This window comes from Petaurus breviceps, unplaced genomic scaffold (genome assembly GCF_028583685.1).
Source record: "Petaurus breviceps papuanus isolate PSGF00001 unplaced genomic scaffold, PetGlider_PUasm1.0 90330, whole genome shotgun sequence".
Taxonomy (NCBI): domain Eukaryota; kingdom Metazoa; phylum Chordata; class Mammalia; order Diprotodontia; family Petauridae; genus Petaurus; species Petaurus breviceps.
This window is the reverse complement of record NW_027187219.1, coordinates 2095820-2121601: the sequence shown is the minus strand read 5'-3', so window position 1 is coordinate 2121601 and position 25782 is coordinate 2095820. Positions and strand designations below refer to the sequence as shown.

General features: G+C 36.9%; 1 protein-coding gene across 1 annotated transcript in view; it reads left to right on the top strand.

Moving 5' to 3' along the window:
- The window catches only part of LOC138177113 (vomeronasal type-2 receptor 116-like), a 35850-nt gene extending 11415 nt beyond the window's left edge, over positions 1 to 24435 (top strand). The window contains 4 exon segments of the mRNA XM_069108098.1: positions 18826 to 19044; positions 20186 to 20309; positions 23532 to 24032; positions 24035 to 24435. Coding sequence (XP_068964199.1) covers positions 18826 to 19044; positions 20186 to 20309; positions 23532 to 24032; positions 24035 to 24435 — 1245 coding nt within the window.
- Positions 24436 to 25782: the final 1347 nt, after the last annotated feature.

Genomic DNA, 25782 nt, shown 5'->3' with positions numbered 1-25782 from the left:
TTCGTGGATGGAAAAATAATAATTGACACTAGAAACATGTCTGCTAAATTATTATTTCCATGTTTTGTGTTCCACTCCTTTTTTAAAAAAATTACATATATTTATTTTTATATTTCAACAATCATTTCCACAAGATTTTGAGTTACACATTTTTCTCCCTATCTTTCCCCTACCCCACCTCAAAATAACAAACCTACTCAATACTCCTTCCCCCAATCCGTTCTCTCTTATATCCTCCCCCATTATGCCCCATCTTTCTAGTCGGGCAGAATTGATTTCTATACCCCAGTACCTGTATATATTATTTCCCAGTTACATGTAAAAAACACATTTTTTAAACATTTGTTTGAAAACTTTGAGTTCCATACTTTTACCCTTCTTCCCTCCTCACCCACCCCCAGTAGGAAGAAAAGAAATTCAATATAGGTTGTGCAAGTGTAGTTACCCAAATCATTTTCATAGTAGTTATATTGTGAAAGAATATCTTTCCTTCCATCCTATCCTGCCCCCCACTTGTTCTATTTTCTTCGTTGACCTTTTCAAAAGTGTTTGTTTCTAACTACCCTCTCTGCCAATATGCCTCCCTTCTATCTTCCCCCCTCTTATCCTCTATCCCCCTCCTCCCCATTTTCCTGTACGGTAAGATACCCAATTGAGTGTGTATGTTATTCCCTGCTTAGCCCAATTCAATGAGAATCAAGGTGTCCCATTCCCTTTCACCTTCCTGCTAGTCCCCTCCATTGTAACAGTTTTCACTTTCCTCTTTTATATAAGATAATTTACACTAATATATCTCTCGATTTCTCCTTCTCCCAATAAATTCCCCTCTGTCCTCTTAATTTTACTTTTTAGTTATCATCCCTTCATATTAAATTCATTTTATGTGCTCTGTCTATGTATACATGAACATACATTCTCATACATATTTATGTAGCCATACCCTTCCTATACATACCTATGTATGTATACACACACACATACACACACACATACACACACACACATATATATTCCCTTCTATCCTCATACTGAGAAAAGTTTTATGAGTTACAATTATCATTTTTTCCATGTAGGAATATAAATAGTTCAACTTTAATAAGTTCCTTATGATTTCTTTTTCCTGTTTACCTTCTCATTCTTCTCTTGCTTCTTGTATTTGAAAGTCAAATTTTCTATTCAGTTCTGGCTTTTCCATTAAGAATGCTTGAAAATCTTCCATTTCAGTGAATGACTATATTTTCCCCTGAAGCATTATATTTAGCTTTGCAGAGTAGGTGATTCTTGGCTTTAATACTAGCTCCTTTGATCTCTGGAATACTGTAAACCAAGCCCTTAGTGTAGAAGCTGCGAGGTCTTGTGTTACCCTGGTTGTGTTTCCACGATACTAAAATTTTTTCTTCCTGACTGATTGCAGTATTTTCTCCTTGACCTAGTGATGCCTGCATCAAAATGGGCACAAGCCGAACCGAGAAGTGTGGAATGATGGATATGAGCCAGGCAGGATCTGTCATAGCAGTTTCAATTTATTGATCAGAGGGAAGGGTTTATATAATGAATGTAAAGCAAGCATCTCTTAGGTTCCTATGAGAAAATGTTTAATGTCCTTGTTCATTGATGTACATCTATATGTTTTAATGTCCTTGTTCCCTTGCATGCATCTATGTCTCGGACAGTGCTTAGTTATCATGTCCTAAACTCCTGCAAGTCAGGAAGAGATGGTGAGTCAATCTTAAGACATTATATATATAGCCTTCACGTATAGCCTTAATGGGGAGCTGGCTTGGGAGAAATCCTGGACCAGAGTCTTCTCAAAGTATGGACCGGGTCAGAGACTGGCCCTCGACATCTCCCCCTTTCTATACAAGTAATTTAACAGCATGAACCTTGGTTCCCAAAGCTAGGAAAGACCGGCCGAGCATGTGGATCCCTAAAGGTGAAACAAGGCAAAATATCAACAAGCATGCAACTGGAAAAAGTGAAGTAATAGACAGTTAAGATTATTAAATGGATTAATCTGATTTATTCAGTGAAATAGCTGATTGGCTATATCTTCAGGATCAATACTTGAAATATGACTTTGTATAATTTGTTCAGTCATATAGGACAATTAATTTATATGCCAGGAACTATTATGACTATGCAAAGGACCATTAAATTATTCCTAATTTGACTCCAAGTAACATTAGCAGTTTCATTATTCCAAATATATGGGGTCACCCTAATATAACCATAGCAATACTCACACTGCAATTTTGCATTCTACTATCATTACATTCTGTTGACATCGAATACAATGTGTGAGATTACAATTTCTAGAAGTAATGTTCCATTATAAATCCTGACTTTTGAAAGTTGTGTTCATACATTTTCAATACATACATAAGTTCAATACATACATTATCAACTCAATAATGGTTACAAAGGCTTTGATATCAGTCTAGTCACTGCAAGAAGGCATATACAAAGAAATAATACAATAATCAATACAGATAAAACATGTAAAATCATAGACATCAAATTAAAAGGAAATAACTTCATGAATGTTAACAATATTGTATTGGCAATGTTCCTGGATCAATTCCAGAGCTATGTCAATTTTGGATGTTTTCTGATATACTTTGGAGTATTTGAATCATATGCAACACCAAGAAGTTTCACTCGTATTTTGTCCCAAAAACATTAGAATCAGAGCTAATATATAGTAAAAGAGTTACACTAATGTATGTATATTTATACATACATTATATTATATTTATACACTAATGTATGTATGTATACAATCACATCTAAATAACAATTTAGTTTTTAAGGCCTTTAACTCATCAACTAAATACCATGCTCTTTGATCTAATACATTGGTTTTTTTTTTCAAAAAATCCTTATCTATAGTCTGTCATGTTATAAAGGCTACAGAAACATCGTTCATAATCCATTAATATATTGTGAAGTTCTTTTGACATTTCGAAATAAAGAAATTGTAGACTCATTGATTGAAATTATCAGTAATAGTAGGGCAATGAGTCTATTAACAAGAAGTCTGACAAGAAGTCAGACAAACCTTTCCCCCTTCTTTTTAAGAAATCAGAAAAAAAATTAAAATTGGTTGGAAAAAGAAAATGAAGATGGTTCAACAACTACTACAACAAATCTCTACCAGTTTTACATTGAGTAACAGCACAAGTTTTTTTTTTAGTTGACACCCTTCATTTCCACAAGATTTTGAGTTACAAATTTTTTCCCCATTTTTCCCTACCAACCACCCCAAAATAACAATACCACTAATAATCACCTCCTCCAATCTTCTCTCTCCCATATCTTCATCCACTTGCTCTCTGACTTTGAGTAGGGCATGGTGGATTTCTATGCCCCAGTGCCTGTATGTCTTATTTCCCAATTACATGTAACAATAATAATCATCTTCATATGTATATATGTTTTTAAATATTTGACTTTAAAACTTTAGATTCCAGATTCTTTCCGTTCCTCCCTCGTCACCCACCCTCACTGGGAAGATAAGCAATTCAATATAAGTTGTACATGTGTAACTAAGCAAAACTTTTCCATAGTGGATATATTGTGAAAGACTGACTATGTGTCCTTCCATCCTATCCCACACCCCACTTGTTCTATTCTCTACTTTGATCCTGTCCCTTTTCACATGAGGGTGCTTCCAAATTCCCTACCCCCAGACCTCCAGTCTGCCCTCCTTTCCATTAACCCCCATCTCTTCCCCTTCCCCTACCCCTCTACTCTCCTATAGGGTGAGATACCCTATTTAGTGTGTATGTCATTCCCCTCCATAGGCCAAATTCCATGAGAATAAGGTTGACTCATTCCCTTCTGCCTTCCTCTTCTTCCCCTCCATTGTAACAGTTTTCCCTTGCCTCTTCTATATGAGGTAATTTACCCCATTCTGTCTCTCCCTATCTCCTCTCACTATATTCTTCTCTCACCATTTAAATTAAGTTTTAAATACCATCCCTTCTTATTAAATTGGTCCTGGGTCCTCTATCTATGAAAACCTGTACACATATATACACACATTCACATATGTATACATACGACCACATACCCTCCTATATTCACATACATATATGTATGAATACATATACATATATATGTACATTTCTATTCCCTTCAAATATTCTCATACTGAGAAAAGTTTCATAAGTTACAGTTATCATTTTTCCATGTAGGAATATAAGTAGTTCAACTTTGATAAGTTCCTTATGATTTCTTTTCCCTGTTTACCTTCTCATGCTTCTCTTGCTTCTTGTATCTGAATGTCAAATTTTCTATTCAACTCTGTCGTTTTCATCAAGAATGCTTGAAAGTACTCTAATCCACTGAATTAGCATATCTTCCCATGAAACATGATACTCAGTTTTGCTGGGTAGGTGATTCTTGGTATTAATCCCAGCTCCTTTGACCTCTGGAATATCATATTGCAAGTCCTTCGATCCCTCAGTGTAGAAGCAGCCAGGTCCTGCATTTTCCTGATTGCTTTTCCACAATATTGAAATTGTTTCTTCCTGACTGCTTGTCATAATTTGTTCCTTGATCTGAGAACTCTGGAACCTGGCTATAACATTCCTGGGAGTTTTCTTTTCAGGATCTTTTTCAGGAGTTGATCAGTGGATTCGTTCAACCTCTATTTTGCCCTCTGGTTGTAAAACATCAGGGCAATTTTATTTGAGAATTTCTTGAAAAATGATTTCTAGGTTCTTTTTTTGATCATGGCTTTCAGGTAATCCAATAATTTTTAAATTTTCTCTCCTGGATTTATTTTCCAGGCCAGTGGTATTTGCAATTAGATATTTTATATTGCCTTCTATTTTTTTATTTGTTTGGGTTGTTTTAATAATATCTTGATTCCTCACAAAGTCACTGGATTCCATGTGCTCTAATCTAGTTCTGAAAGGATGATTTTCTTCAGCGAGCTTTTGATATTCTTTCTCCATATGGCAAATTTGGCTTTTTAAGCCATTCTTTTCCTCATTGCCTTATTGAGCCTCTTTTTGCCATCTGAGTTAGTCTATTTTTAAGGTATTATTTTCTTCAGTCATGTTGGTGAATCTAATTTCATAATTTTCTTGCATCATTCTCAATTCTCTTCCCATTTCTTCCTCTACTTCTTTTATTTGATTTTCAAAATCCTTTGTAAAGTACTTTATTGACAGTAACCAGGTCATATTTTTTTTTGGAAGCTTTTGGTGCAGGAGTTCTAACTTCATTTGTTTCCTGCTGTTCCATGTTTTGATCCTTTTTGTCCTCAAAATAGGAATGTAAAGTTGGATTGCTTTTTTTGCTTTGCTTCCTTTGCTTGCTCATGTTGCCACTCAATTACTTGACTTTTGAGCCTTTTGCAACAGTAGATATCTGCTACCAAAACCAAAAACAGGAGCTATATCCCAAATGCTTGGGTTTTCAAAGCTGCTGGTGCTATTAGTTGAGTGCCCTCTCTGAAGCCTCCCCATGCTGTGGCAACCTGGTCACACACACCAGGATCCCCACTCTAGCCAGCAATCCAGATCCAAGCAGGTTAAAGCATAATCCATTACCTTTCCGATTGGTTGCTTGGTCTCCCTACAATCTGCAAACCAGGAACTCTGAAGCAGCCATGTGATGGGTGGCTGCAAGGCCATGGATCCTCAGCTACTTCTTGCCCTGTGGCAAAGGCCAGATCATACTTCTGAATTCCCTGGTCCCAAAGTCCACACTGCACTGACCTGTCACTTTTTCCTTAGCATCTGTGGGCTGATAATTCTGGAAACTTCCACAACTCCGAGTGATCTGAAGTCCCTCCTGCCAGTGGCTGGTCTTGCCACCCTGAGGCTAAAACCTCAGGCTTGAGCAGTGCTGGGCTCAGCTTCCAGAGCACTATGCTGGCTGCTTCCTGCCAGCCTGCTGGGCTGTCCTCAGTGGGAGGTTAGCTTCTCTGTGTCATTTTGTGGGTCCTATAGATCTAAAGTTTGTGTAGAATCATTTTTCATGAACTGGAGGAGGTGGGAGCCTGAGTTGTGTGGAAATCCTCTTTCTACTCCTCCATCTTAACTTTGCTCCAAGTAACAGTACAATTAATGCTAAATATTCCATAGAAAAGAGTCATATATAGATAGGTGTATCCATAATCACATGTTTTCTAAAGCCAAGCTAACATTCTTTGCCAATTAAGTCACAAATTGAGCCTTTGGTATTTCATTTAATAGAACAAACAGTTGTTGATATTAAGAGGGAGGCTATGGCAAGTATTTCTGTGATTAAAATCATTTTTGTAGCTAGAGAATCAGATATTCCTAAAAATGCAGATTCCCCCAAAGTCTGAAATCAAAAGAGGGTGTTTCTCCAAGCAGGTTATATTGCAATAAAATGTAGTATTGACTCATATCATCTGGAAATGATTCACATTAGAAGAAGTAAAGAAGACTTGAGGGGGACAGATGCGTGTAGGTATAGGTTATATACGAAACAATTGATGTGGTAAGGGTCCATGTCTCGGGACTTAAATCAAGATGGGACCAGTTCCGTTTGTATTGAAGTCACAGTGATCATAGCAAGAAGCACAAATCCTGGGGTAGCAGGTTGCAGTTCTTTGGCTTGTTATAATAAATGCTGAGTTTGGCCCACGCGGGCATAGCTGTTCTGTGTAGTGGCTGCATTAGGGGACCTCTCCTTCTTTACTCCCATGGTCTGTCTCCGCGATTTCTTCTGCTGCTGCCGGAGCTCTTTCCATCTTCTGGGTGAGCTGGAGTATATGCCCTGACACTTATTTCAGCACTCACCCTTGTTGTTCCACAGGTTCTGGAAAACATAAACATAGTCTTGTCCCCCTTCCCCATTAGTCAAAAGGCAGGATCTTCACACATCTGTGCTTGGATGACCTTCACTTTGGAAGTGTGCCCCTTTTCATATTGTTTTACTGCCAGTGTATACTCATTTTAAGCGATGCATAAAAAAAAATTTGCAGTGCACAAAGCAGCAGCTAATTGCCTTTATAATGAATTGGACAAAGTTGCTTTTCATTTTATATTTGTAAATAGGTTTATTAACTTCATTCTGTTTGTCAAGATTATAAGGGTTATGCCTGTAATTAATATCTTTTGAAAGTGATCACAGAAAGAATGCAATAATTTGCTAGTGTAGGAGGGGGCATTATCAGTTTTCAATTGCTTTGGAATTCCCATTGAAGCAAAAGAATGTAACATAATGTTTAATTACATTTTTTACTGATTCCCCTGTGTACAGGGAAGCTGGAGGAATTTATATATATATATATATGTATATTAATAATCTGTCTAGCTTTTCCCTTAATAACATGCAATTGTTTACATAGAGTGTGCATTTTGATAAAAATAAAAGTGAGATAACATAGCTTTATGAATATTTTGGAAAAAAGAGTTGGAAAAACTTGAACTTTTTTATTAATAGTTGCATGATTTTGATAAAAAGGTCCAGGAATTGAAGAATGAGTTGTGATAAGGGTTAAATAGGTTGTGACCTCTTTAGTGTTTGTAGTCTTAGAAAACAGTTAAAAGGATCTGTATACTGTTTGTTTTTAACTTTAGCAGTATCAATATGTGAGCACCTGTACACTGAATATTTGCTATATGACACAATATTAAGGGGAAAAGAAAAAATAATTTTACAATAATATCATAGCGGAAAGATTTGTCTAGTGGGCAGAAGTAAAGTGAATATTAATAATTTGATCATTATTAGAATTAATGTAGTAGCTTGCATTTTCAGGAAGCTGATAGACAAAAGAAGTTCCTGACTAGAACTTTACAACTGGATAGTAGACCTACATCCTTGTTGCACAAAGCTGGTACATCCCCTTATTCTATTCATTTTGGAAGAAGGAGATGCTTCAGAAATTGCAACTTTTGCCTATAGTAAATTCAGATACTACGTTAACTCTTGCTTAGGCCATGGAATGACTACACATTGACATCAAAACAGCAAAATCTGTTCTATTTTACTTTAAGTTAGCTATAAACAATTTTTGAAATAAAAGTTTCCTCTGGTAAAATATGGTGACAATAAATTACCTAACACAGACTCTGGCACATAGTAATAGTTAGATAAATGTTTATTTTTCTGAAAAAGTTAATTTATTTTTACCATAGTTATTCATAAAATATGAATTATATATTATGTAAGTGTATAACACAACGCAAAATATGTGAAAACATGTACAATTGTATAATAATAATAATAATAATAATGATACAAACACCACTACTTCTACAATTATTTCTTCTTCTTCTTCTTCTTCTTCTTCTTCTTCTTCTTCTTCTTCTTCTTCTTCTTCTTCTTCTTCTTCTTCTTCTTCTTCTTCTTCTTCTTCTTCTTCTTCTCCTTCTTCTTCTTCTACATCCAAGAGCACTAAGGTAACTACTCCAAGTGCTACTGCAACTGCTACTACTAATATTAACTGTAGGACAGCACACTTCTCTTTCAATGCTGTCACACTTCTAGAATAGAGTCCTTTTTGTTGTTGTTGTTTTACTATAAGTCAATGTTTGATTTACTCTTTTGTTGATTGTCCAGAAAGTAAAAAACAGATTGTCTAGAAAGAGAAATTTTTAAAAGGTTTTAATAATGTAGATTAAATTAAGGAGTGTGTCACAGGTACTGACTTTTTGGGGACTGCTGTTGGCTTGTAGAGGGATGCCCTTTTCTGGAGTGTGCTCCACATCCCACTCCAATGAGAGAAACATTTCCTGCTTATTTTCTAAGTTGTCTTGGGCTAGAAAATTGTTCTACTCCCTCCTTTTGCTGGTTCTGCCTATGCAAAATGTGGTTTGAAGCATTATTTTTATGTTGTTTTGAGAGGAATTTGGGATAGGTCAGACAATCCCCTGCCATAACTTGTGTCATCATGGTTCTGCTCCTAATTCTATTTTTTAGGTGATATTTCCTTTATTATTTATTTTTTTAGTATACTTTAACTTTAATTTATTAATTTGTTTGTTTCCTTTTAGTTTACAGGATTCAATTCCACAATTCCTTGAATTTCACATTTTGTCCCCCTCCCTCCCCTCCTCCCCCCCCCATGTCAGCTTATTATCGAGTATAGGATCTGTAAATACTTTCACATTATACAATGGTCAGGTTATAAGGATGGATTGTACCGGCTGGAATGAAAAATGGTAAAGAGGACATAAAATCAAATAAGAGAACGAAAAAGATCAGGTATTTTGCTTCCACCTGGATATAAATTTAGTTCTTTCTAGTTCTTTCTCTGGATGCACGTTTTTCTCTCCATCATGCATCTTTTGGGATTGACTTATATCCCTGTATTGTTGAGAAGAGTCCAGTCTATCAAAGTTGGTCATCACACATACGTTGTGTCTGTAATTGTGTACAAATTCCTCCTGGTTCTACTCTTCTCACTCAGCATCAGTTCTTTTAAGCCTCTCCAGGTAAATATGAAGACCGCCTGCTCCCCGTTTATTATGGCACAATAGTATTCCATAACATGCATATACCACAACTTGTTCAGCCATTCCCCAATTGATGGGCACCCCCTTAATTTCCAATTCTTTGCCACCACAAAAAGAGCTGCTATAAACATTTTTGTACATATGGGTCTTTCTCCCATTTCTATAATCTCTTTGGGATATAACCCTAGGAGTGGTATTGCTGGATCAAAGGGTATGAAAGTATTTATAGCCCTTTGGGCATAATTCCAGATTGCTCTCCAGAAAGGCTGGATCAGTTCACAACTCCACCAACAATGCATTAGTGTTCCAGTTTGCCCACATCCTCTCCAGCATTTGCCATTTTCCTGTTTTGTCATCTTAGCCAATCTAACTGGTGAGATGTGGTACCTCAGAGTTGTTTTGATTTGCATTTCTCTAATCAATAGTGAATTAGAGCATTTCTTCATGTGCTTATATATAGCTTTAATTTCTTTCTCTGAAAACTGCCTGTTTATATCCTTTGACCATTTATCAGTTGGGGAATGACTTGTATTCTTATACATTTGACTCAATTCTCTGTATATTTTAGAGATGAGTCCTTTGTCAGAGACATAGGTTGTAAAGATTCTTTCCCAATTTCCCACCTCCCTCTTAATCTTGGTTACATTGGCTTTATTTGTACAGAAACTTTTCAATTTCATGTAGTCAAAGTTACCCATTTTACATTTTATAATGTTCTCTAATTCCTGTTTCGTCATAAAGTGATTCCCTCTCCACAAGTCTGATAGGTAAACTATTCCGTTTTTAGCAGACTTACAGTATCAACCTTTATACCTAGATCATGAACCCATTTAGACTTGATTTTCGTATATGGTGTTAGATAATGGTCTATGTCCAGTTTCTGCCATACTATATTCCAGTTTTCCCAGCAGTTTTTGTCAAACAGTGAGTTCTTATCCCAAAAACCAGGGTCTGGGGGTTTATCAAACAATACATTACTGTAGTCGTTGACTTCTGAATCTCGTGTGCCTAATCTATTCCATTGATCCACTTCTCTATTTCTAAGCCAGTACCAGGTAGTTTTGATGACTGCTGCTTTATAGTACAGATTGAAATCTGGTAAAGCTAGTCCACCTTCCCTAGCATTTTTTTTTCAATAATTCCCTTGATATTCTGGACCGTTTATTCTTCCAGATGAATTTTGTTACTATTTTTTCTAACTCTATAAAGTAGTTTTTTGGTAAATTAATTGGTATGGCACTAAATATATAATTTAATTTAGGTAAAATTGTCATTTTTATTATAATAGCTCGACCCAGCCATGAGCAATTGATATTTTTCCAATTAGTTAGATCTGACTTTATTTGTGTGAAAAGTGTTTTGTAGTTATGATCATACAGGTCCTGGGTTTGTTTTGGCAGGTAGATTCCCAAATATTCTGTAATGTCTACAGTAACTTTAAATGGGATTTCTCTTCCTACTTCTTGCTGTTGAATTTCATTGGAAATATATAGGATTGCCGAGGATTTATGTGGGTTTATTTTATATCCTGCAACTTTGCCGAATTTATTTATTGTCTCAAGCAGTTTTTTACTTGATTCTCTAGGATTCTCTAAGTATATCATCATATCATCTGCGAAGAGTGATAACTTGGTCTCTTCTTTGCCTAACTTGATTCCTTTGATTTCTTTTTCTTCTCTAATTGCTACTGCTAACATTTCTAGTACCAGATTGAATAAGAGGGGTGATAGTGGACACCCTTGTTTCACCCCTGATCTTATGGGAAATGCTTCCAGCTTCTCCCCATTACATATAATACTTGCTGATGGCTTTAAATAGATGCTACCTATTATTTTAAGGAAGGCTTCATTTATTCCTATACTTTCTAATGTTTTTAATAGGAATGGATGTTGTATTTTGTCAAAAGCCTTTTCTGCATCTATTGAGATGATCATGTGGTTTCTGCTAGTTTTATTGTTGATATGATCAATTATACTGATGGTTTTCCTAATATTAAACCATCCTTGCATTTCTGGAATAAATCCTACCTGATCAAAGTGTATTATTCTTGAGATAAGTTGTTGTAGTCTTTTGGCTAGTATTTTATTTAGAATTTTTGCATCTATATTCATGAGGGAGATTGGTCTATAATTTTCTTTCTCTGTTTTATCTCTTCCTGATTTAGGTATCAGTACCATATTTGTGTCATAAAAAGAATTTGGTAGGACTCCTTCTTCACTAATTTTCCCAAATAATTTGTAGAGTATTGGAATCAATTGTTCTTTAAATGTTTGATAGAATTCACTAGTGAATCCATCTGGCCCTGGAGATTTTTTCCTAGGGAGGTGACTGATGGCTTGTTCAATTTCTTTTTCTGAGATGGGACTATTTAAGTAATTTACTTCCTCTTCAGTTAATCTGGGCAACTTGTATGTTTCTAAATACTCATCCATTTCTCTAAGATTGTCAAATTTATGTGCATACAATTGGGAAAAATAATTCCTAATTATTGTTTTGATTTCCTCTTCATTGGAGGTAGATTCACCCTTTTCATTTTTGATACTCATAATTTGGTTTTCTTCTTTCTTTTTTTTATCATATTGACTAAGGGTCTATCAATTTTGTTGGTTTTTTCATAAAACCAGCTCTTGGTTTTATTTATTAGTTCAATAGTTTTCTTAATTTTGATTTTATTAATCTCTCCTTTAGTCTTCAATATTTCTAGTTTAGTATTTAATTGGGGATTTTGAATTTGTTCTTTTTCTAGGTTTTTTAATTGCATGCCCAATTCGTTGAGCTCCCTTTTCTCTAATTTAATCATGTATGCACTCAGGGATATAAAACTTCCCCTAAGAACTGCCTTTAATGCATCCCACAGATTTTGGTATGTTGTCTCATTATTATCATTCTCTTGAATGAAATTACTGATTGTTTCTATAATTTCTTGTTTGACCCACTCATTCTTTAGGATTAAATTGTTTAATTTCCAGTTAGTTTTTAGTCTGTCTTTCCCTGGCCCTTTATTGCATATAATTTTTATTGCATCATGATCTGAGAACAATGCGTTTAATATTTCTGCCTTACTGCATAGAATTGTGAGGTTTTTATGCCCTAGAACATGGCCAATTTTTGAGTATGTGCCATGAACCGCTGAGAAGAAAGTATATTCCTTTTTATCCCCATTCAGTTTTCTCCAGAGATCTATCATACCTATCCTCTTTAAAATCCTGTTCACCTCCTTAACTTCTTTCTTGTTTATTTTGAGGTTGGATTTATCAAGTTCAGATAGGGGGAGATTAAGGTCTCCCACTAGTATAGTTTTGCTATATATTTCTTCCTCTAATTCCTTTACCTTCACCTCTAGGAATTTGGAAGCTACACCACTTGGTGCATATATGTTAAGTAGTGATATTGCTTCATTCTCGATGGTGCCTTTTAACAGGATATAGTTTCCTTCCTTATCTCTTTTAATTAGATCAATTTTTGCATTTGCTTTATCTGAGATAAGGATTGCTACCCCTGCTTTTTTTACTTTAGCTGAGGCATGATATATTTTACTCCAACCTTTTACCTTTACCTTGTCTGTATCCCTCTGTTTCAGATGTGTTTCTTGTAAACAGCATATTGTAGGATTATGATTTCTAATCCATTCTGCTATCTGTCTCCGTTTTATAGGAGAGTTCATTCCATTCACATTTACAGTTATGATTGTTATCTGTTTCTTTCCCCTTATCCTATTCCTGCCCCTGTTAATGTTCATATTTTTCCTCCCTTCTCCCTTCCCCCCCTTAATAGTTTTCCTTTTGACCACCACCTCCCTCAGTGTTCCCTTTTCGGCCGCCCTCCCTTTTCCTCCCCTTTTCCCCTTACTTCTTCCCTCTCTACAAACCACTCCCACCCCCCTTTTGTAACCCTTCCCCCCTCCTACTACCTGTAGGATATTGTTATACTTAATGAGGTATGCTATTTTTTCTTCGCATCAAGAATGACAGGAACAGATCTCATGCGAAGTTCCTCTCCCTCCCCTCTTTCCCTCTAAAATGATGTGTGTTCTCCTTGTTTACCTTTCTAAGTCACTGTTGCTTCTCATAATTGGGGGTTGAATTTTCCATTGAGTCCTGGCTTTTTTATCAAGAAGGTCTGGAACTCTGTTATATCGTTGAATGGCCATCTCTTTGCCTGGAAGAATATGCTCAGTCTCGCTGGGTATGTGATCCTTGGTTGTAATCCAAGCTGTTTTGCCTTCCTGAAAATTGTATTCCACTGCCCCCGATCTTTCAGTGTGGAGGTTGACAAATCCTGTGCAATCCTCACTGTGGACCCTCGATATCTGAATTGTTTGTTTCTGGCCGCTTGAAGTATTTTCCCTTTCATCTGGTAGTTCTGGAGTTTGGCCACAACATTTCAAGGATTTTTCAGTTTGGGATCTCTTACAGCAGGTGTCTGGTGGATTCTGTCGATTTCTATTTTCCCCTCAGGTTCAAGTATCTCAGGGCAGTTTTCCTTCACGAGCTCTTAGAGAATGTTGTCCAGGCTCATTTTTTCATCATAATTTTCTGGTAGGCCTATGATTCTCAGATTATCTCTCCTGGATCTGTTTTCCAGGTCAGTTATTTTTTCTTTGAGGTATTTTACCTCTTTTTCTAATTTTTCATTTTTGTTGTTTTGCTTGGCTACTTCTTAGTTCCTCATAGAGTTATTCGTTTCCATTTGTTTAATTCTGGTTTTTAGCAAATCATTTTCCTTGGTTAATTTTTGAAGCTCCTTTTCCATATCATACACTTTTCTTTTTAGAGAGATGTTTTCCTCATTATAATGCTTTTCGAATTCTGCTATTTTTGTTTTGAGAGAATTATTCATTTTCTCTTCTATCTCTCTCTCATTTTGCTTTCAAAGTTCCTTTTGATCTCATCTAGGAGAGCCTTCTGTGCTTGGGATCCATTCCCTGTTGAAGTTTCAGCTGTGGGTGTGGAGTCCACATTGTCTCCCTCTGAGGTTGGTTCCTCCCTCTAAGAATAGTAGGACTCTAGAGTCTTTGTCTTTGTAGTCTGCTTTCTACCCATTTTGAGGCAGGGTCCTAACCACACCCTTCCTCTAGGATCCCAAGCCTTTACTGTAGAGGGTTTTGCCCTGGACAATAGTTACTATATTTTCAGGGTCAGAGGCAGGGTTTGGAGCAAGTGGGGTTCACTCTGTCATCCTCGTCTTTGGAGGTCCTGAAAGGGGCTTTTTAAAAAAAGATTTCTGTGCTATGATGTGGTAGCCCCAGGAGTGTTTGCTGTCCAGTATAGGGGCCCCTGTCTTTGCTTCTTACCTTGCTCTTTCCAGTCCCAGCCCTTTGGTGATAGGCCTGGTAGTGGACCTTGTGGTTGGTGGGAAGACTTGCCCCCGGAGATGATCAGGCCCCTTCCTGGCCTGCGTCCGCCACCATGCCTTCCTGGCCTGCGTCCACCGCAGCGCCGCCGCCGCCACGCCTTCGCAGGCCGCTGCACCGTCGTCACCGACGCCATGCCTGCCCAGCCTACGTCTGGCGCCGCGCCTACCCGGCCCGCGACCATGAACCGCGCCGCTGCTGCCACCTCCTTTATTATTTATTGAGTCTCTTTTATCAAGTTTTTTTTTTCTTGAATCCCACTTAATTATTTTCCAAAATTTTCCTCTAACACTCTAACCTCTTTCTTTACTTTATGTTTTTCCTTTAGGAATTCTTATTATGGTTGTGTCTAAGCTGAATTTTCATTTGAGGCTTTACTTATCACTGTTTAGATATTGTAGTCTTTGGAGATTTTGTCTTAATGCTTTCTGCCACCACTGGAGCTTTTTATGATCAGATCTTGTTGACTCATTTTCCCAGCCTACTTCCTGATTCTGAAAGTTACCTTAAAATTGGTCTATAATCTTGGCATGGTTATGGGGGAGGGCACTGCCTCCAGTTTCCATGCAATTCTTTTAAGTGTTAGTTCTAGGGGTCTACATATTATTTTTACTTCTAAGGGGTTGTTTTCAAGGGAGAAGTGCAGTGCCTACTCTCTTTCTCTGGGATCTGGATTTTACCCAAAAAAATAACTTTGGTCTTCTGTAATTGGAATCAAAAACCTGACCTTCTGCCTTTGAACTGTGACCAGGTTCCCTGCCCTGATTTACCCTTAAGGGCTAGAGCTGCCCTCTGCCCTGGAAAGTCTTTCAGCTGAGTTCCTGAAGCTCCTGCAGCTGGTGCATCTGCTGCCTCCAGTGCCTACTATTTTTATTTTTCCAGTGTTCCCTCTGGTTTAGGCCCAACAAGGTGTGATGAGGCTCTCCTTGCAATCTTGTCGCTTGTTTTGGGCTGAGAAAAAGCCTCATCATGACCCTTTATTGACTATGCCCTTCTAGAATTTAATTGGATGGATATTTGAAGGAGAACATTGAGAGAATTCAACTGACATGCTGCCTCTAGTCTGCCCTCCTGGCTCTTCCTGATAAATATATTTTGAAATTTATTTATTAATTTACTTTTAGTTGACAACATTCAATTCCACAAGTTTTTGACTTCCAAATTTTCTACCCTTCCCTCTCTTCCCCCTCCATGATCCCTTTTCATGGCAGCATGCAATCCAATAATATTAAACATTATTCAATTTGTAAAGAAGGATTGTAACCAATGGAATGAACACTGAAAAAGAAGGAAAAAAAAAAACAAAACTAAAAAAGAGAAAGACCAAGTAGTTTATTTCAGTCTGCATCGAGACTCTGTAAATCTTTCTCTGCATGTGGATAGCCTTTTCCATCATGAGTCTTGTGGAATCATCTTAGAACTTTGCATTGCTGAGATGAACCCAGTCTTTCAAAGACAGTCAATCACAGATGGAATGTGTCTGTAACTTTGTACTAAATCATTTTTAATTAGTTAAATTCACTGACTTTCTTTCATTTATCCAGAAGACTTAAAGATTTTCTACTCTACCCATTGCCCATTTTCTTCATTAACTTGGACTTATTTGTGATGCCCATTTACATGACATGTTTTTTTTTTCTTCCTTTTTTCCCCTCCAAGGTTCTTTTTCCCCCTTTTTATCCCTTCCTTTATCCCTTTCCTTTTCCCCTTCAGATATGTTGATCAATTCTTTCTTGTCTCTTTAATTTCTCTGATACCATGAAGGGAACATAATATTTCCCTTCCTACAAATGGCTTGCTAATTTTTTGACTGTCCACTCATAATATTTCCTAAAGACCCTTTGTCTCAGTAATGTCCAAGGTTTAGGAAACTTTCTCCTATTTTTCTGGAATTTCCTAGGTTTTTATATTTCTATCTATATGTATATACACTTATACACACACAAGAGTGCATAAATATACTTCCATATATAGTTTAGCTTGGAAATGGAAAACCAAGTTTATCTGATTTTTTGTATATTTTATGTATATATATATACATATATATATATATATGTATATTTACTTGCTGCTCTGGATCAGAAATTTTTATGATATGATCTGACTTTCTTCTTTGTATTCCTTCTTCATTTTGTGCTACAAGGACAAACTTTCCAATTATTCCAATTCCCTTTTGATTTCCTACTTTAGTCCTCCAATACCCATGATGAATATTTCTTCATTTTGGGGTGTTATTTGTAGGATATGCTGCAAGTCTTCATAGAACTGATAAACTTTGACTTCTTTGATATCAGTGGTTGAAGCACTGGCTCAGGTTATGATGTTGAGCAGTTTTCCTTGGATTCCAATAGATATATTGTCATGGATATATTGATATTCTGTGATTTTTGAGATGATACCCTATTACTGATTTTCTCATTTTTTCTTTTTCCTATAATGACTACTCCATTTCTTCTAAGAAATTCTTATTCCTATAATGACTACTCCATTTCTTCTAAGAAATTCTTACCCACAGTAAATATGTAATAATTATCTGAATTATACTTTACTGACAAAGGCCTGTGTAGGCAAAGCTATTTTTTTTTCAATAGCAATGGATGGCTATGAGATTTGGACCATAAGGAAAGCTGAGTGCCACAGAATTGATCCTTTTGCATTGCTGTACTGGACAAAACTGTTGAGAGTCTCTTGGACAGCCAGGAGAACAAATCATTTAGTATTTAAAGAAATCAATTCAGATTGTTCACTGAAAAGGCAAATCCTCAAACTGAAGCTTAAATACTTTGGTCATTTAATGAGAAGACAGGACTCATTGGAAAGGATCCCAATGTTGGAAAAGACTGAAGGCAAATGGAAGAGGGGATGGCAGAAGATGAGATGGACAGATAGTGTCAAGGAAACCATGAACATCAACTTTGATGTACTTTGAGATATACTGGAGCATAGATGGGCCGGGTGTGCTATGATCCATGAAGTGCTTAAGAGTCCTCATTGTAGGCACAGCAAAATGTATTATTTTTTCTAGCCTGTTAGATTCTTTCTTTTTTTCCTGAAATCATGAAATCTTTTCCCCAAATTTCTCAGTGAGAAGAATATAGACTTCATTTCTCTTTTTGTCCTTTACATTCTACATTATCAATCTCTCTATGATATTTTCTAAACATTTTCCATTGCACAATGGCATCCATATATAGTGTATCCAAAATAATTTTCTATTCTTTCCTGGAATCGCTGCTTCTCAAATCTTCCTCAGGTTGCATTAACGCTTCATTTTCTTACAGTTTATCATTATGCAATTTCTTTTATAATTTCTTCTCTTGAAATTATTTTTTCCTATATTTTTGCATCACAGATTTTTTTTCAAATTGTTTAGTCTCTTAATCATTTGCATTTTTCCTTCTTTGCCTTGAATTGCATCACTTTTTATGTCATTGTCCTTTGTTCCTAAGTTCACTTTGTTGACCATGTCAAAGCCTTATATTGGAGATTTTTAATTATTTTAATGAGACTTTTGTACGAAGAGTAAGATTTCCCCTAACAATCAATACATCGGTGCACATTTCTTAAACACTCACTGTGTGAAGAAATGTGTAAAGTTCTGGTGAGGTAAAGAAAGGCAAAGAAATTTCTAGTTTGTGAGGGTCTTACAATTTAATGGGAAAGGAATAGTAAACTTCTGCTTATAGAAGGTACTGAGTACTCTGTGATGACAAACTTTAGAAAAGAAATGGAATGCAAGACATTAGATATATGGAAGAAATTCCTGACTTGGTGAAACAAAGATGAAATGGTTTAGAGGTAAGCTCAAAGTCGGTGACATATAATTGTTTCCTGAATTTGTTTTTCTTCCACTGTCCAGAGAGCAGAGCTGTCAGAGCTCAAGAAGAAGAATTGGAAGATAAGACAGAATGGCTCCTTTTTGAAGCTCCAAATTCATTGTCTTTTTGGTGCTGATAGTCAAGTCTGTGACATATATGTCAATCCTTCTTTCCCAATGGATTAATAAATTCTTGTCCTTGCCTTCATCTCCACAACTTCCTGATGTGCATCAGTCCTGTCAAAAGTGTCAGTGATAAATCATGTGGGGATGGAGCCAGGAAGACTGCTGAGAGATATGATATTCTGAATTTGAAAGCCTTCCCTGACCAGAGGGATATACTAGTGAAAGTGGGGGAAGTGACCTCTCATGGTCAGGGATTCAGCATTAATGAAGAAGATATAGATTGGCCAGAAGATTTCTCTCAGGTAAGTGGCCCCTGAGTAATAGGAGCTTTATAACTTTGCCTATTTACAGTCCTGGGCACTGTTGTTTGTTCATTGGCACCCGGGTGTTCTCCACCAAGTTTGAAATTAATGACAGGGGACTAGCATATACTTACTTTTCTTTTTTGTTCTGAGTAAGACAGAGCTCTGATTTCCTTTTTTAAATCCTACCTTCAAATTCTTTTCTGCTAAGATACAAATTGATCTAAATTGTCCATATGAAAAGAGTCTTGAAATATCCCAGATCACGTGGTCAATTTGAAGAGTACCAGTGGTGGGGGGAGGTATGGTGGGAGTGGAGAATTGAGAAGCTTTTTTAACCCAAAGGGGACAATTCCACCCACAACTACCCAATATCTGGGATCCTGCAGCTACTTAAATAATTTATACTGAATTGTCTCTCCAAGAAGGACAATGGCATTTAGAGATGCTTAATTTAAATGCTGTGGTTATGACTTCTGCTGATGTCAAATATATATATTTCTGCATTTTCATTTGTCTTTGTTATTTTATAAATCCCACCCCAGCCTCAACAGACCTCTGCAGAAGATTCTCCAAATATCAGCCCAGGAATCAAGATCAACCAGTTAAATCATCAGTTTCTTAGATTCAGCCTAGCTGAATTTTTAAATTAGCTCATTACAGTGTATATTCTCTAAAGTCATGATTCCTGGAAACATTCACGATAATTTATGAAAAAAAAACACATAAAACCAGGACTTTTTGTGAAAAATATGAAAGAAGCATTTTTCATTATGTTGGCAACAAATTATTTCAGCATTATCTGTTTAAAAATGGAGTGCAGTATAAATATATACTAGTACTTCTGGGGGAAAATGTGCCTGCAATATATTACAGTTAAAAATATTCAAGAATCTTAATTGTGCCTAGGGGAGAATCTGTACTGGTATATTGGGGAAAAGATGATATGGAGTGAGAAATGGAAATATGAGAAGAAAATTTCCATTGATGATTAGATGTTCCATACCATGCAGAATGACAGATTCTTTCTTCTAAATGACTTCCATAGGAAAGGTTTGAAAGCATCATCATCTTAGGGTATCTATCATTCAAAAGTCATCCTTATAGTAATATTTTCTCTCTTTCTATGGTGGAAACACAGGCTCCAACTTCCATGTGCAGTCCAAAATGTGGCCCAGGATTCAAGAAGACAGTCCATGAAGGCCAGCCCATCTGCTGCTTTGATTGTACCCCATGCCCTGAAAAGGAGATTTCCAACCAGACAGGTGGGTTCCTAAAGATAAATAGTCCTCTCTCCAAGGAATAGACATTGTTCAATTGCTGCTTTTTAAAAAATCTTAACGTGAAGTGACTTTTACTTAACAAAATAATATTTTCTGATTTAAAATAATACTGCAGTTATTCAGTCACTTTCATTCCATGTGCTTTTTGGTCATTCCTGTAACTTACTAGGAGCAAGCCCTGTTTCAAGAGACCAAAATTCTATCCAAGGAGAATCCACCAGTGTTTTACTACTACTGGAATCCATCATTCCTCACAACCCTTATAACCCAATTGTAAACATCTGCACTTCCATGGGAAAGCTTAATCTAAGATTTAATCCTAAAATTCTCCACTTCTAAGGTAAATAAAGTCTCAATATGACCTAAACAAAGATGGATTTGGATTAAGAGTAGGTGTCTGGTCTCTAGAGTCAGTCTTTGAGAAAACATCCTTGGGCAAAGTTTAATCAGAGTGCTCTAAGATTCCGTTTTGGTTTTTGAAGATTGTTTCCTTAGTGGTTGATGTCCTGATTCAACCAAGCTTTGCCCACAAAAAGTGGTATGAAAATATGTCCTCCATCCTTCCCCCTGCACCCATCCCTCTGCATCTGAGGTCCAGTGTCAAAGCTGATGGGACCTCGTCTTGATTTGTTTTGAAATTGCCATGCATTGTTTAGTAAACCGATTTGTTAAAAAAATGCATTTTTGTTTTTTGGTCAGTTCATTTTTCATTGAACACAATGTCCTGTCTCTATTTAATGCCTCTTTCTCATTCCTGTATTGCAGTCACTCCTTACTTCTGCCTTTTGGAATCCCTGGATTTTTAAAATAAACGTTATTATATTGTTATGGTCAAGCCAGGAGCATAGGCTATTTCTTCAGTTATTTCAATTTTTATTTATTTGTTTAAGAAACTCTTCATAATTGAATCAAAGCAAGAATTTTGAATGGTTCTACAAATATTTGATTTATTTTGCAATATTGAAGTTATTTGGAGCGCAATTTCCTTTTTATAGCCTCTTGAATTTTTCATTATATAAAAATGTAGAGGTTCTGGGTGGCCAGATAGCACAGTGAGTAAAAGCAACGGCCCCAGAGTCAGGATAACCTGGGATCATATCCGGGCTCAGACACTTAGCACCCACCCAGAAACACCTGGCCGTATAACCTGGAGCAAGTTCCTTAACCCAAATTGCTTAGGGGCTGCCAGGTGGCTCAGTGAGTAAGAGCACCGGTCCCAGAGTCAGGATGACCTGGCAACGAATCCGGGCTCAGATACTTACCCCCACACCCAGAAATAACTGGCTGTGTAACCTTGAGCAAATTACTTAACGCCAATTGCTTTATTTTTTTTTAAATGTGGAGATTCAAAGGATTTATTATGTATTTTACTCGATGACTTTATCAACTTTCCCAGTTAGCATCTCTGCTGATTCCCTAGGATTTTCAAAGTAAAATGTCATGCCATTTGAAAATAGGCACAGTTTTACCTCTTCTTTTTCTATCCTTGTACTTTAGTTTTCCTTGTTTTTATGCTCCTAATGTCCTTTCTGGCACTTTACCAATTAATCAGGAGGATGTTTGTCACCTTAATTTTAAACTTATACTCATTGGGAAGGATATTAATTTATGTCTATGCGTAAAGTATTTGCTTTATAAAGATGCACTATTTTGATATAAATGTCCTCTTTACATTTTTGTAGTGTTTTCAGAATAAGTATTTGTTTTATTTTTGTGAAACGATTTTTCTGCATGTTACGAGATATTTTTTTTTTGCTTTTGGATATATTAAATTTAATATTTTTTCCTCTAACAAAAATCCAACCTACAGAAGAGGAATTAGATTTTGATTGAATCTCTGTAGACTGATGTGAATTTATTTAACGTTTTTAATAAAAATTTATCAATAATATGAAAGATATTACCTCTTTTTCCACTTATATAATTAGGGTATTGGGCTTTATTTATGTCATAAAATGCATCTGGTATTCCCTTTATAAATTCATGAGAATAATGACTACAGCACTGTTACTGATTTTTTAAAGGTTCATAAAACTCTTCTGTGAATCCACCAGGAGCAAGAGTTGCCACCTCCTTCGGTGCTTCCTTTATCATAAGTTGAATATCCCCATCTTATATTGGATTATCTGGTCTTCTGGTAGTTGGTATTTAATATATTTGAATAATTCTTCACAATTTCAAAGGCTCTGTGAATCTACTGAAACAAAGAAATATTTCCCATAATGTTTCCAATGTGATAGCTAAATTTTCACCATCCCTGTTACTATGTAATGAATTATATCAAAACTATCTTACTTTTGATTAAATGCTATTTATTAAATAATTCAGAGAAACATAATATCCCCTAAGCTTTCACTAGTATTTTTCTGTCTTTCACTTTTTGGTCCCATCTCGTAAGCATAAATGAGCCTCAGAGTTAATAACTGTACAAGTTATGAATAGTTCAGCAAACAATAAAAGAAATATACATGTATGTATAAGAGAAAAGAAACAGATCCCATGAGGGTAATATTCTTTGAGGCTGGAATAATGCATACATACTCAGTAACACTGTTACCATAGGGTTGGAAAACATGAAGGAGACAGGTTTTAATTCCTCAGGAAGCTGCAGAAACTAGAGAATTATTATCATAGGTGCACAAATTAATTTCTGAGCTAAATAATCAAAATTGTTATGAAAATTACTTTATTTGAAAAATGTTTGATTAAATGACCAGAATCATGCATCGTAAGAACCCAGATTTGTAGAGATTCCCTTGCATTAAAAGAAACATATTAAAACATCTCTCCACCTAATTAATTTTTAACTCATGGCCTTCATCTATGATAACAAGAAAATTAAGGGTTTCAATGTATCATTTCTATCCTGAAAATGTAGGGTTAACTCTAAAGATACCCTTTTGGGCTCATTGTAGGTGGTTTATTATTGGGATGGATAAAAGTTTGAGGTTCTTTAGTAAATATATGATAGGGAATTGATACTAACGCTGTATTTTTTTATCCGTATGTAAAGATATGAAGACACCAAAATACGTGTTTCTCTTCTTCAAGCTCTAGAATTCTGGTCTTTCTGACTGAGAAGGAAGAGTACACAAAGAGACTGAACTCAGTGTAGAGAGACTAAAACTGGGCTTTATTTACAGATAGAAAAGTACGATCTAGTTGGGATATAGTTAGATTCTTTATTGTTGTCACTGTTCACAGATGCAGAGCAGTGTCTGCCATGTCCTGGAGATGAGTACCCAAGCAAAGAGAGGGATAGATGCTTCCCCAAGACTGTGACCTTCCTGGCCTTTGAAGAACCTCTGGGAATGGCTCTGGCCTGGGCAGCCCTCTGCTTCTCCCTCCTCACTGCCCTGGTCCTTGGAGTCTTTGTGAAGCACAGAGACACCCCCATAGTCAAAGCCAATAACCGCAGCCTCAGCTACACTCTTCTGGTCTCCCTCACCCTCTGCTTCCTCTGCTCCTTGCTCTTCATTGGCCGTCCTAACACAGCCACTTGTCTCCTGAGACAAACCACATTTGCAGTTGTGTTCACAGTGGCCATTGCCTCCATTTTAGCAAAAACCATCACTGTGGTGCTGGCCTTCAAGGCCACAAATCCAAGGAGCAGATTCAGGAGGTGGATGGGCTCCACAGCATCTTATTCCCTCATTTTGATGTGTGATCTGATCCAAATGTGTCTCTGTGGTATCTGGCTTGGAACCTAGCCCCATTCCTGGAGATGGACATTCACTCTGAGCCTTCCTTCATTGTCCTTCAGTGTAATGAGGGTTCCATCCTTACCTTCTATTGTGTCCTGGGCTACATGGGCTTTCTGCCCTTGGGGAGCTTCACTATGGCTTTCCTGGCCAGAAATCTGCCAGACACTTTCAATGAAGCCAAGTTCCTGACTTTCAGCATGCTTGTGTTCTGCAGCGTCTGGATTTCCTTTCTGCCCACATATCACAGCACCAAGGGCAAGGCCATGGTGGCTGTGGAAGTTTTTTCCATTTTGGCTTCCAGTACTGGGATTCTCACCTGCATCTTTGCTCCCAAGTGCTATGTGATCCTTCTGAGGGCAGACAGAAATACCCTGGAGATACTGAAAAAGAAAGCTAATCCCTGAGAAGTCAGATCTTCTCAAATTCTTCCTCACCAATGACAGTGAAGTAATACTTTGGCTCCTATGGTCGTGTAGATCAAAGTTTGGTTGCCCTATCGGCATAGTTCCAAATTGTTCTCCAGAGTGTTTGCTTAATTCAAAACTCGGCCAACAATGATTCAGTGTTCTAATTTTTCCACATCCTCTCCAACATTTATCATTTTTCTTTTTTGTTATATTAGCTATTCTAGGAGATTAGAAGTTGTATCTCAGAGTTGTTTTAATTTGCATTTTTCTAATCAAAGTGATTTAGAGCATTTCTTCATATGATTATAGGTTGGATGTATTCATTTGAAAACTGCCCATTCATATCCTTTTATCTTCTATCAATTGAGGAATGACTTGTATTCTTACAATTTGAGAAATGAGGCCTTTATCAGATACACCTGCTGTAAAGATTGTTTCCAAGCTTTCTACTTTCCTTGGTGTCTTGGTGGCATTGATTTTGTTTGGAGAACAGTTTTTTGTTTTAATATAATCAAAACAATCATTTTGATGTTTTATAATGCCTGTAGCTCACTTAACTTCTCCTTCAAGAATTCTGATGCTGGGTGTGTGTAGCCAAGATAGCTGTTTAGAAGCAGGAAAACTCTTTGTGCTCCCCCCTAACCACCTAAAATACCTATAACAATGACTATAAACAAACTTTAAGACTACAGAACCCACAAAGTGACAGAGGAAAACAAATCTCCTGATGAATGCAGGCTGGCAGGCAGATAGGAAGGGTCCATTACAGGACTTTGGGAACAGAACCCAGCGCCAAATGAGCCTGCAGTTTCAGCCTCAAGGTGGCCCAAACAGTCAGGCTAGCGGGATGCATGGAGAGATCACCCAAATCTGTGGTAGTTTCCAGAATTTTCACCCCATAGATGCCAAAGACAAAGTAAGAGGTCAGTGTCGACTTTGGGAAAAGGGAATCTGGAAGTGTGGTTTGGCCTCTGCCCCCAGAGGGAGAAGCAGTTGAAGAGTGGCAGACACTGCCCCATGGCTGCTTCAGAGCTTTTGACCTGCAGATTTTAGGGGGACCAAGCAACCAGTCTGAGGGGGCAATGATTCTTGCTTTAACCTGCTTGTATCTGGGTTGCTGTCTAGAGTGGAGGTCCTGGAAGGTGTGACCAGTGAGCTAGAGCATGTGGAAGCTTCTGATAGGGCAGCCAATTAATAGTTCCAGGAGCTGTGATAACCCAGCAATTTGGGACCAAGCTCTCCTCTCTCGAAGCAGATTTCTACCATAGCAAAAAGCTCAAAAGTCAAGGAATTGAGTGGCAACACAAGCAAGCAAAGGAAGCAAAGCAAGCTCAGCAATCCAAC